The 13,815-nt window shown below is 39.8% G+C and overlaps 1 protein-coding gene across 2 annotated transcripts in view; it reads left to right on the top strand.

Annotated features, from left to right (window-relative positions):
* The window catches only part of PUM3 (pumilio RNA binding family member 3), a 907,478-nt gene that overhangs the window by 99,111 nt on the left and 794,552 nt on the right, over window positions 1-13,815 (top strand). For both annotated transcript variants that reach the window (XM_044061088.1, XM_044061087.1), the window contains exon 4: window positions 8,007-8,145. In XM_044061088.1, coding sequence (XP_043917023.1) covers window positions 8,007-8,145 — 139 coding nt within the window. The remainder of the gene's footprint in view (window positions 1-8,006; window positions 8,146-13,815) is intronic.

The raw sequence follows: 13,815 nt of genomic DNA on the forward strand, positions 1-13,815 counted from the left end.
CAGTCCTCAGTGATGTATCAGAAAGCCAATACATTTTATAGAGAACTGGGAAAAATGTGAGGGAAAAACAGGGATGTTCTTCATTCCACATTGCTGCAGTCCTAACTATAGGGTAGTCCAGCTCAGTCGTCGGCCCGAATACCAAGTATATATGGCTGGCGTGGGTCAGGGCGAGACCGTACTGGCGTCAGTGTATGTCAGGCATGCATGACGACCGTCATATCCTCAGTTTTTTTTTTCTTGCATGGATGGCAGAAGCAAGTTTGCGGTGCAGGTTGGCGTTCGTTGGCGTTCTGAAAGTTTCCAGAAGCCAGAATCAAAACCAAGAAAGTTGGTTAATTTTTTTTTTTGGGGATTTTTTTTTTTTTTCTGCCAGTATATAACGGATGTCAGAAAAAAGTGAATAACTTCTTATTTCTTGTGGGAAACAGATACCTCATACTTATATTTATACTTTTTGTGTATACTGTGTTTAGGCCTGTTGCCGCGTTGTTGTGTGCCTGGTTTTAGGCTTTGTAAAGAGACTATTAAGAGAGAGAAGGTTGGATGGTGCCAGGTTAGTGTTTGGGAAGCGTTATAATTATAAAAGCCGGGATGCTCCGGCGAAAAACAAAGGGCCTAGAAAAAGGAAAGCAAAACAGCAAAACAGCAAAGCCTACAGTCCGGTTCTTTGGCGGTAGAGGTTTAGAGGAGGTTCTTTAGAGGCAGGGTCGGAGGAGGAGTTTCTTTGATGTGTTTTAGGAGGAACAGTAAGTAGAGGAAGTAGGCCAGGCTGAGGGGCTTTCAGGAGGCTGGCTCTTCCTCTCTTCTTCTCAGGTGGCTGTTCTTCCCTCTCTTCCTCCCTAAGGTCTGTTCCTTCCTTTTCTTCTTTTTTCAGGCTTCTAGTTTTGGGCCAGAGGAGTTTCTTAAAGTGGGAGGGGGTTTTGATTGGGGTTTGATGATAATGAAAATAATGGCAGGTTCCCTTGAGAGTTGATAAGGAGATCTGGAATTCTGAGGATAGAGTGGTCTGAGCCTGTGGAGGAGGCTGAGAGTCTTGAGTGAGGCAATCAGAGGTCTCTCCTTATTCTGATTCTGACTGGTGAAGCTACAGTCCCTTCTATTTTCTGACTCTGATGTTCTCCTTTCATTTCCTTCACTCCTTCCTAATAGGAATTTTCAGATTCTCTGATCATTTTGAATGGGCATTCATTATTTGGGAAGGTCAAGATTTCTCTGATTCAGGGAAAAGGCTTAGAAAATTTGTTTTTTTTTGTTTTTGCAGTTTTTTTAGACCTTTCTGGTTTTGAATGTTTTGAATGTTTTGGAAGATGTTTTTTTCCCTCAGGCGGATGCCTAGGTATCCAGTAGTCCTTAGGAGGTAGTACTTATCTGGTATTGGGAGTCTCAGGGCATCTTTTAAAGGTCCTAGGGCAGACCCCGAGACTCCTCCTGGGGCTCCTGATAAAGAGGGCCTCCTGGTGCAGATGGTAAAACTCAGTTGCTTATGTCCTAAAGGCTTTAATGCAAGGGTTGTTGAATCTTGGGGGACAAGAAAGTGTATACTCAAATTGTTTTAGCCATGAGGGAAAAAGAGATTAATTGTGAACATGTTTGTAAAAATCAGCAGGAGGACTTTCTTGCAGTTGAAATTCAAGGTTAAAGGATTGTGAAGCTATTGGAGGGTGTTGAGTGGCAGGATTGCAGGGGCTGTGTCATGTGGTTGAATGCATAATTCCTTGCAGATTGGTTTTGATGCTGCTCTGCTGTGCAGGCCTCTGGATTTCTGTTCTTCGCCTGGTTGAGAGATCAGAACTTAGCTGAGCATGTTAAGACAAGGATTTTGGATGCTCCTTTACAGTCTGATGTGTTGTTTGGTTCGCCCTGTGGGAAGCAGTTTTAAAGAAGATGGGAGGGACAAGGCTAAGTCTATGCAAACTGTAGATTTTTTTTGCAGGCAGCCTCCGAGTTTAGTAGAAAAAATTAGCCTGCTAAGGATGGACTTATCCTGCTTATGATTCAGTCTAGGGGTAGGTCTAGGGGCGTGGTAGAGGCAGAGCTCAAGGTGGCCTTAGGCAGGGGGGCAGGGAGTCAGCTCAGACCAGACTTGGGGGGAGGGTCAGGGTCAGTCAGCAGACCCAATGACCTGCCTTTTGACCTGCCCAGCTGCCAGTACCTTCTTCTAGGAGGAAGACTGTCTCTTTTCAAAGAAAATGGGATTTAATTACCCAAGACAAATGGGTTTCTGGATATCATTCACCTTTTTACAGGTTTTATTTCCATACCTTGCCTCCTTTTTCAGGCATGCCAGACATTCCTCCTCCTCAACAGGACAAGAGGCTCACAAGCAAATTTCTCAGTTACTCTGGGCCCATTTCCTGTGCCAGAAAGGGAAAGTGGGGCCTAAGATTTTATTCTTTTTTATTCTCTCGTAAGGGAACCGAACGGAGACCAATGGAGACCAATTTTGGATTTATCTATTATCTACACTCAACTGGACATTCCATGTTTCAAAATGTTAATGCGTTACAACAGCTGGGCAAGGATCACTTTGGATGGATGGATAGATCTACAGGAAGCTTAGGGAAGGAGTGCCTATTCTTAATTCATGCCTATAAGACTAGTCTCATTATCAGTTCTCTGTTTTTTTCAATTCTCTCTCTCTCGCCCTCAGAGTATTCACAAAGGTTCTGGCTCCAGTGAAAGGTTACTTCAGGCTTTGAAGCTCAGTCAGTGATTTAAGGCGGAATTCAAATCTATCCTTACTTGGGCGATTGCCTGATTCTGGCTCAAGAAAGGAAAGATCTCTACAGCATTTTGAATATGTCATAGCAGTGCTAAAGATGCCTAGGTATTCTATAAAGTCAGTCTATAGTACCCTCTCAAGACATGTGCTTTCTGGGTGTGAGACTGAACAGCAGCAACCAATGGCCTTTTAACCAACCGACAAACAAACAAATCTTTCCCCAGTTACTATCACCTATCTCTTCAGTCCGGCTGACTGCAAGGAAGCATCCTTCAACCCTAGGGTTCATGGGCATCTTGGCATCTGTGGTGCTTCCCAATGCCAAACTGCATATGAGGAAGCTACAATGGTATCTCAAAATGTATGGACACAGCACTGCCAGGATTTGGACACTGTCATTCAAATAATACCTTGCATTCAAAAAATTTTTTGGTGGTGGTGGGCTCACTAAACAAGGGACTCTCTGTGACCCGGCCAGAGGCGCAGTCAAATTAGCGACACAGATGCAGACATTTGCTTTTGGGGAGCTCATCTAAATGGAAAGTGGATACAAGACAAGTGGCCTGCCAGACTACAGCATCTACATATCAACATGAAGGAGATGTTAGGCAGTCCAGTTTGCATTAATGGCTTTCAAGGAGTTACTCTCCAGGGCAGGTGTTGATTCTAACAGACAAACACACTGTGTCATGTGGTACATCAAAAAACAAGGGGACACATTCTTACCCATTGTGCAGGCAAGCAATGATTTTATGGGAGACTGCTTAGCTTGCAACTAACTCTTCAGGCAAGGTTTCTGCGGGGGGGAGCAGAACTCCTTAGCAGATGTGTTAAGCAGAACAATCATGGATCCCCACAGTGGAAACTGGATCTTCATATATCAAAAAAGTTGACAGTGTCTGGGGAACTCCAGACATCTGTTAAACGCTCTCCACCAAACCACCAGCTGCCAAAGTTTTGCACAAGAGAATTTCATCACACAGCTTGGATTGTGGATGATCTTTTCAGTTGGAAAAATCTTCATGTGTATGCCCCACCTCACCTCTGCCTTCTTCCAAAGGTTCTTCTAAAAGGTCAGAACAAGACAAGGATGATTGATTTTAATATTTCATTAGGCAGAGAGCAGCACCTGGTACCCATTACTGAGGTGTGAGGTATGGCTTTTCTCATGATTCTGCACTTTGATTTGTCTGTCTGTTGTCTCAGAGGACGGTCGTCTGTCAAACGGTCATCGCTTCACTCTCTTCATCAGCCTGGCATATTCTGTTTTGAAAGACAACAGCCAACTCACTTTCCTCAACAAGTTTTTTTGATGTGAATAGACCTAGCCAAGTGAGGCCCATGAAGGAAAAAAAATGCATGAAAAATGGAAGAGATTTTTATTTTGGACTGCAGCAAAGAATTTGGAGATTTCAGAGCCTAACTTGAGTGTGGCTCTTCAATATCTTACTGAGTTATTGGACAAGGTTTGTCTTTCTCTTCCATTAAGATTCATGCTGCAGCAATTTCAGCTCACTATTGATTGTGACCCACCATTGTTTTCATCCTTTGTTGTTCAAGCAATTTAGAGGAGGGGGCAAAGAATATAAGACCCCCCTACTCCTGCTTGGGATCTCAATTTTGTGTTGGAGAAACTTACTCTACAACCTTGAGCCTGCAGCTACTGCTGAACTGAAATACTTGTCATGGAAGACTGCCTGCAAGAAGGGTTTCTGAGTTACAGGCCCTTATGGCGTTGAGTTGATTTTCATCCTTTATGCCTAAAGTGGTTTCTAGTGTGGCCAAACTATTCATTTGCCTACTTTTATGCATATGCAGATCCCAAAATAAAGGGAAAAGATTTTTGCACACTTTTTAGATGTACACAGGCAATTATTATTATTATCATGGAGCAGGACTAAGGATTTTAGGCAGTTTGTTGTTTGTTTCTTTGAGTTCTCAGGGCAAGCCTGTGTCAAAACAAACTATTTCTAGGTGGATTATTCGTTTGCATTGCATTTTGTTATTCCCATCATGGCAAGGATTCCAGCTGGGAGATTAGGCCTCATTCCACTAGAGGGCTGCCACTTCAAGCAACTTTTTTAAGGGGGGTGCAACTAAGGATATTTTTTGGGCAGCTACTTGGAGTTCAGTGCATACTTTCTCTAAGCATTACCACCTTCCTCTCTACTCTAAGTCTAGGGCTGGTTTTTGCCACAGCTATTTTGCAGTGTATGTTATCAGCTCCTGCTTCCTTATGATTTGCCTCCCTTGGGATTCTACCCAATAGTTAGGACTGCAGCAATGTGGAATGAAGAACATAGTACAGTTTTGTACCTTACACCATAAATGTAGATGAGGATCCATCCATTGCTGCAGTGGGGGTTGTGTAGGAGAGGTTATATTCAGCTAATCATGTATATTTTGTATATATATATATATATATGTTGGTGCAGATATGTTGGGAGTTTTTGGTTTTGGCCTTATCTTTTCAGGGTCTTCTGACACCTGGGGCAAGAAAAGACTGAGGATATGGCGTCGGTCATGCATTAGTACCCTGGCGTACTGGCGTCAGTCTAATCGCGCTGACCGACATACTTTGGTATTCGGGCCGACTGGACAGCGGACTACCCTATAGTTAGGACTGCAGCAATGTGGATCCTCGAACATCTACATTTATGGTAGGTACAAAACTGTACTATATTCTGCAAAGTTGGTGACAGTTGAGAAGTATACTTGAGAAATGTGTGGTTATCAGGTAACCTGTGAAGGAAAGGCAGAACAATAGAAGGGATAAGTCGTCATAATTCATTCCTGCCCTTTTGCGTACCACTCAGTATTAACTGTGTGAAAGTTGCAGCACTGCTGTGATGGTTTAGTGGTTAACTACTGTGACTATATTGTACAGGGTCCTGGGTTCAAGACCTGCGAAGGCTGTTTATTTAGGGGTTGAGAGAGTGGCCTAATGGTTAAAGTGTTTGCCTTACAAACACAAGGTGCAGGGTGTGAGTCTCACAAAGGATAATTGGCTAGGCTTAAAAATGGCTCGCAAGGGCAGTTAGCCTAGTACTAACCTATGAACCTATATCAACAGAAATATTAGTTTGCAGCAAACACAATAACATTGAAAAAGCACATTTAACATAGCATTGCAATTGTTACACAAATAGAGTTTGCGAGGGTAGATGCACTACATGCACATATTAAAATGAGAGCAGTATAAAAAGATAGGTAACAGGTTAAGGAACGGCAACATAAAATCACTAATTCAGTACAGTAGAATATGTTTAGTAAGGTGCAGTTCTTTAAGCTCTCGACAAGTCAGCTCTACTGTGTAATTATACAGTATGCTTAGGGATAAAATCTTAATTAATACCTGCCAAGTTATACAGGTTTAACATCATTACTTCCATAAGCAGCCTGAGCAAGAGAACTGCATAGATCAGTCGTCATAAAAATAAGCAGCTTGTTTAAATACACAGTAATGCGATATAATGCTTAGTGATGCAGCTATAGGCCACAGACGCATGTAATTACATTTAAGGTATAGATAATACTGATACAGAAAAGTATCAGGATTTTCACAAAGTAGCACAAAAACATTTGAAAAGAAATTAGAATATTCAACTTGCTATTAGTGTGCTCAAGAAGAACCTAAGTAATTGTGGTGCTCCACCTTCATCTAATGTACCTCCTAATCTCTGTCTCTTTTCTTTGAGGTCACAGTACCTTAGAGTAAAGAGAAAACTTGGTTAAGCTGGAAAACCAAACTCGTCTTTTGTCACCAGGGTAGTGCAACCTCAGAATTTAATTTGCAAGTCTGTGTGGTGTTGGGGTTTAGCCCATCTTCATAAACACTGATATATATATATATATATATATATATATATATATATATATATATATATATATATATACATTTTCTATAATATTATAGCATTTTGATTTTTTTAGGGATGCATAGCAGTGCAAATTACTTTGAGTAGTTTGTAACACACTATGATGACCAAGTAGGCTAAAGCCCTGACTGCAGGTGTGGGGATCTGAGTTTATTTTATTTATTTATTTATTTATTTATTTATTTAGTATTTGTTGACTGGGAAAGTCCGAGTAGGACAGAGCCTATTTTCAGTAGAGGCCTGGGGAGAAATGCTGCAGATGCATGTCTTTGGAATGTGGGAGGAAACTGGAACACCCAGAGGAAGCAGGGAGGACATGCAGACTCTGTATAGAAGGCACCCCACCCAAGAATCAAACCAGAGAACCTTTTGCTGTGAGGCGACAACTTTAACTGCTTGGTTAAAGAGATAAGTGGGGTGCTTGCTGGTGGTGATGCAATGTGGAAGGGAATAAAGAAGAATGATGTTCTTCTTATCTCTACTTGGCTGAAAGGAGGGAAGAATCCATGCACTGGGTATTCCTGTCATTCGATTCTCTGGTGGAGACCAAGGGTACACTGAGATGCCTGTCAGGCAGTGAACATGACTCCTGAGGAATTACCTGTAGAGATAAGAATGCTCCTCATTGGAGTTCATTGCATGCCCCTTGGCTAACTAAATAACAAGTGTGAGTGGGACGTGAGGTCTTTGGGCCCTCCTACTCCATCAGATAGAAGAGACTGAGGCAATATTGTTACCACTCCATGCTTTTGGACTCCTATGCTGCCAGGATTCATTTCAGCACCTGCACTTGCCTGGCCAGGCCCCCTGCCCAGTGAGAGGAGGAGTCAGGACTTGACTCTGATACTTAGGACATTTTAGAATGCCACTGTGTTGCTTTGTTGGTTCAGGCCCAACTTGTCAAGAGAAAGAGTCAAGACTGGTCTCACTGGATGAAAGGGTAGATGGAACTGTGGACTAGGAACAAGGCCTGAATACAATAATGACACTACCCTCTTGACAAAAAGAGAGAGAAGCAGAGCAGTTCTAGGTAGGGGGCAAAAAATTCTGAGTAATTTCATTTTTGCAAATTCTGGTCCTGGATATCTGTTGGTTAACAAATTAAATGAGTCCTTTTGCAGGGTGATTAGGGAGCAAACCAATTCTCATAAATAGCGAAGAACTGTTGAAGAGAGAGGGGGTTTAAGACTATAGGCTTAGGGAATCGAAGCACCTGGAAATGCAGCAGTTGACGTAATTATCTCGGTTATTCTGAAATGTGGCATCTTTAATTCCGATTATGGTAGCGGAGTACAACAGTTTATTTTTCTCTCTGTTAGTTTGCACTGCTATTTAAGTGCACATTGTTATGTGTCCTGTTTGTTACTGCATTGTGTGTTTATCAGCATTACTGTATCTCTTAGATCCTGCAGCAAAAAAACCTAAATGGGAAGAGATCAAGAAGCAAAAGAAGGAACTAAAGCTCAACAGACAGCAGAACGACAAGAAGAGCAGCTATGACATAGTTATCGCTGCCAAGCGTATCTGGGAGACTGTAAGAAGGTTAGTACTGCATTCGGCCATATTTGTTATGGTTTTGGCTCTTGATAGTCGCATTCCAACTCTTTATACATGTTTGCCTACTGCCAAAATAAGGTAGTTTGAAATTTTTAAGGTGCTGGTCCAGTGATTCAGTAGATATGTTGATTCCTGCATTGTCAACTGCCTTGCTACAGTTAGTGACTTGGGTGCTTGCTATAGTTAGTGACCTGGGTGCTTGCTATAGTTAGTGACCTGGGTGCTTGCTATAGTTAGTGACCTGGGTGACAGGGAGAGATAAGGATCAGGTAATCAATGACCATGTTTAATATTTTATGATGTATAGATACTTATTTTCTCTGTTCTTTTTTAAACATTTGCAGTGCCTCACACACAGTATCTTGTTTGTTTTTATATTCACCTTTTTCTTATCTTTCTACGTGTCCTTATTCCTTTCACATTGTTTCTTTCTTTTTTTTTTTGTTTCCTTTGGGCTCCATCTTCTTTCTTTTTTTGTTTCTTTAGGACTCCATCTGTCTTCGTCATATGGTTGCAAAATCTGAATTTGTTGCCCTTGCTTTCCACCTTTCAGCATCTTAGAAAGTTGGGAGCCTGTATTCATACTGAGGAAAATGTTATTGCTGTATGTTATTTGTACTTGGGAATAAAATGCATTGTCTGCACTCATCACTACTATTTCTTAGTGAGGCAGATTTTACATATTCTATTACTACCTTCTTGCTGTACTAATTGCACATATTTGGAGGCAGTTACTGCCATTCCTCATTTTTGTCAGTGCTTTACTGAAAAGTTGTTAGTTTCTGCTTAAGTAACTTGTTTTAAAAAAGATGCAGTCTCTTAATGTTGCCATTAACAGTTATTAAACCATGTGGCATGCAAACTATTATGTGCTGTCAACTTAAGTATAGCAGACTGGCCAACAGAGGGGTCACTGATACCTGCTCTCTGACTATTAAAGCTAGAGCTGTTTTAGGTGTTTATGATGTTACTGTTGCAGACGTCATGGAATTCAGGTGTCTGTACATATCGTCATGGAATTCAGGTGTCTGTACATATGTCAACAGCCAAGTGAGATGAATAGAGCCATCTGGCCTATGTTCACTGCTAGCCAAAACTCATTGCCGAGAGTCTCTGTCTAGTTTGAAATCACAGAGGGTTTTGTAAGTTGTTTACAAAAAATATAATGGTATTTACAGTACTCAAAGGGAGATTTGTTTTCATTAATACAACAGATTTATGGAAAACATTGCATAGACGGACGAATTTTGAGCCCCTTGAAAAAGAAGCAACAGTGGATCTGCATAAATATAAAGAACAAACCCAGAGATTATTGAAAGGTATGAAAAAAAAGACATGGACATGGGAATGAAAAAGAGATCTGATATACTGCAATATTTCTGCATAGGAGAAAGCCAAGCTACTCAATAGAAATACAGTCAAAGGCACCTGGATGTAGAACATTTCACAATAAAAAATAATAAAACAAAAATAGAATATAGAAAGCAAGATTAGTAAGATAGACATCTGCAAAGTGAAGGATTTAATGTGGCGAATCCAATACAGGAAATGTCAAAATATGATGGAATTACAGGTCCCCAGATTAAAGAGCAACAGGTGGAGCAGGAGGCATTTGCAGAAGATTTGCAATATGATGCCTCTGGAAACGTCTGTAGGTGATGGGCACAAAAGTCCAGCTGAAGTTGCAGAGCAAGGGAAGGAGCAGGAAACAGTGGGAACTCTGCAGGTAATGTTGAGGAATGATGGGCCATTCCCCTATGAAGGAGTAGCATATGAAGTAGAGTATTCTGAAGTGGATGTGTCACCAGAAGATTTTCCGGAACTTTCTGTAGATTATTCACAGAAAGCAGACAGCAATCAATCCAGAAGAAAGTCATTTAAGAGGAGACTTAATTGATTTAATAGCGATGGGTAGACATGTTAAGATTAGATGAAGGAAATTTTATTTATTTTGCATTTGTTGAGCGGGATTGTCCGACTGAGCTGAAGAGCTCTTTTTCAGCGGAGGCCCGGGGAGAAAAGCTCCAACATATTATACAATTTTCATTATGAATTAGAATTAAACAGCAATGTTACAGGATTATTACAAGGCATTAAGTAGCAATACAATGTTATACAGTGTCAATAATCAAGAGTATAGCATAACTATTTCAAGATGTATAAAAATAAATATATCATTAAGATGAGTATTGTTTTTGGGGTAAGTGGTTACAAAAACTAGTTTTATCATGATGTAGTTGCATGAAGGCAAGACAATTACAATAGAATTTTTCTCTGACGCAGAGAAAAATTAAATTGCTTAATAGATTTTAGAAGACAGTAGAAAGAGTAGTGAAGGAAGATTAGAGAGAGCTAGTGAGAAGAGTGAGTTAAATAGTTAAATATGTGAGAAAGTAAATAAGACCCTGAATGCTAAACGATTGGTCAAATAAATGAACATAGTAATAAGAATATTAAGTGCAGGTAAACTAATACCTGATACTTTTTACTCCACGTTTGTGGTAACACTAACAATGCAAAGGAAGAGAGCAAGTAAAATGCCAACATGGAAGCATTGAACAGTCAAAATACAAAGCAATTAAGGCAAGAAGTATCACTGGTAGAAGAATATAGATAGGGGAACAGATAACTAAAAGTACGTAGAAACATGGATGTAATAAAATCAAAGCATGGTATCAAAACAGATCAAGATTTATCGTATACTATTTAAAAAAAAAACTAAATATCCACACAGGCAGAAAAAACTTAAAAGTATTCAGATAAATATAAAGGAAAAGTAGAAAATAAGCAATTTATGGATGACCAAAAAGATTTTCTAGAGAACTGAGCAACAAAACAAAAGGAATAGGAACACCAGCAAAAAAGAAATAGGCACATTTTGGAGAAAGATTTATGAAGACCCTGTTGAATGTAAAAAAGATTCTGAATGAACTGAAGAATTTAAAGGAGCTGTAAAGTAGAGGATATGAAATGGGATGAAATATTGGTCAGAGCAAATGAAAGAAAATTAAGAAAAGCTCCAAATGAAAACCCCAAGCATTAACATCTTTACACAGAGATTTAACCCTCAGAAAGAACTACTTGTATGCAAATCCCAAGCAAACACCAAACCTGGTAAGTAACAGCAAAAATGGTGCTCCTCCTCAAGACTGAAACCTGCAGGCCATCCTAAAAACTATTAAATGCCTACTGACAATATGCAAACTATATACTGGGATTGATGTGGAGAGAAGGTGTATGGTCATTTAGAAAAAAAAAAACAGTTTTGGCAATAGAACAAAATGGTAACAGAAGAAAATCGTATAGAACAAGGGATCATTTGTTACTAAATAAAGCCATAATGGGCAATTGTAAAAAGGGGAAAATGCAAGTATGGCATGGGTATGACATGGCTAGATTAGTTTTGACAGCATCCCACTTTCATGGATAAAAGAGCACTTACAGATGTATAAGATGCACCCTGCATCGATCAGTTACATTACAGTGAACATTAAACAGTGGCAAACCACTTCCCAGTTGAGCCATGACAACGGACAAATTATCCCAGTCAGAAGAATTCAAAGGGGATATTCCAGGGTGATTTTTGGTTACCACTGCTGTTTTGACTTTCTTTTAACCAAGTAAACTGTTTACTTAACAGATTAGGCTATGGTTACAATTTGGTTCTCAGAAACAAAACTTTAAAGATATTCCATCTACTTTTTGTGGATTACTTTAAATTGTATAGCTTGTTAGGTAAGGAGTTGAAAGCAAAACTACAAATGGTTAAAACTTTATCAGATTATATAAGAATGTCATTTTAGTCTTTATAAATGTACAAAAGCAAAATTTTAAACATGAAAGTTGCAGCACCAGGAAAATGTCAGTCTGAGGCAGGAATGTGATATAAAGAACTTCAGCAGGAGGTCGTGTATAAATATTTAGGAATAGATGAAAGCTTGGTAATGAAACGTGAACAGATGAGAATAAAAGTCATAAAGAATACTTCAGAAACTAAAACTAATATTGAAAATCGCCTTGACATCTAGGAATAAAGTCCAAGCTATAAACCAGTTTGCTGTTCCTGCTCTAAGTTTGACTGGCCCCAAAAAGTACCGGAAAAGTTGGACAGGAAAAGTAGAAGTTAAACTTGTCAGATGGTATAGAACTGTCTGTGCTTACCAAAGGTACATATTCCGTGCTCTGAAGGAGTTTGGGCCCTCCTCGAAATTGATTACATATATAGATCTGCAATCATGGAACTGCATACATATCTGCTGCTTTCACTACATGAAGACCATAGTGAAAATTTTAAAGCATAAGGAACAGAAATCTAAGATGATGTCCTTGCTTAGTTTAGCAGAAGCATTTTGGTGTAGAGTGGGAATGTAAATCAAACCAGAAGACAGAAAATCAGACTGCAACTGAATGTGCCAAAAACAAACAAAAAAAAAGTAAGGAAAAGGATCCGGTGAAAAGGAAAGAACTGTAAAAATCCATAAATTATAGTGGCAGTTGCAGAGATTGCCTGGGACAACCTCATGTTCGTTCATTCATTCATTCATTCCAGTTTGATGACCATGGAGGTCCACTGGGCTCTGGGAGCCTGTTTTCAGTGGAGGCCCGGGGAGAAAAGCTCCAACAGTACATAGTTACATGAATAATTACTAAGAAATTTTGCATTACTGACAAATAAACAGGTAGCATTCATAAACAAACAAATAATGTTGCCCTAAAATTTGATGCAGGAATGGTTAAGGAGGGGTGAATTGAAACCAAAAGTTGAAAGGGCTAATAATTGTGGTCCAGGATAGTGGGCTATATACACTTTCTTTTGCAAAGCCCATTGAACATGGGAAAAACAGCTGCAGATTCTGTTTAAAAAAAAGAGAGAGAGCAATTACATTTATTATTTATTGCGTTTGTTTACCAGGAAAGTCCACTGGGCATGAGAAGAGCCCATTTTCACTGGAGGCCTGGGGAGCAAAGCTCCACATTTAATTGCATACAATTAGAATGTTCTTCTTTCGGCTTTTCCCGCTTAGGGTTCCACACAGCGGAACTCTGGTCCACTAATGATTGGCAGTAGATTTTTTACAGGTGCCAGCTCGACGCTCAACCTTCAACGAAGGCATGCCCATTCTACATACAATTAGAAAATTACACATTAAATGCAGTGTATGCAAGACAGTAGTAGCACATGAAATAAAGAATAATTACACAGAATAATGTGATAACATTGAATCATTTGATAAACTAGTGAATTATTTGCTACTCTGGTGTCTGTGAGAATAGAAAAGTTTTAATATGTAAGTAAGATTATTAGCAGAGAGGAATTTTGCGTAAAGGGTGAGAGAGGGTGACAGAAGGCTATGGTGGGTGTGATACACTCATGGCAGGGGGTCTGATACTGAAAGGCACAATAGTGTGACAAGACCGTTAATTGGAGGTTGTGCAAACACTGAGAAGCGTTGGAAACGTGAACCACAAAGCATTATAGATATTGAAGTTTATACAACATTGGATCGCCCAGTTACCTTTCGGCTGTCCAGTTTTTTGCCTCATTTTGTGGTCTGTTCCTCATAAAATTTGTGTTTTTCTGGCAAATCTCTGAGGATTAAAGTCGCAAAATAATAACATGCATCTCAGTTTGAGGTCACAGCCTTCAGAAAATGC

The sequence above is a fragment of the Protopterus annectens genome, chromosome 2.part0, assembly GCF_019279795.1.
Source record: "Protopterus annectens isolate FY-2018-M chromosome 2.part0, PAN1.0, whole genome shotgun sequence".
Taxonomy (NCBI): domain Eukaryota; kingdom Metazoa; phylum Chordata; order Ceratodontiformes; family Protopteridae; genus Protopterus; species Protopterus annectens.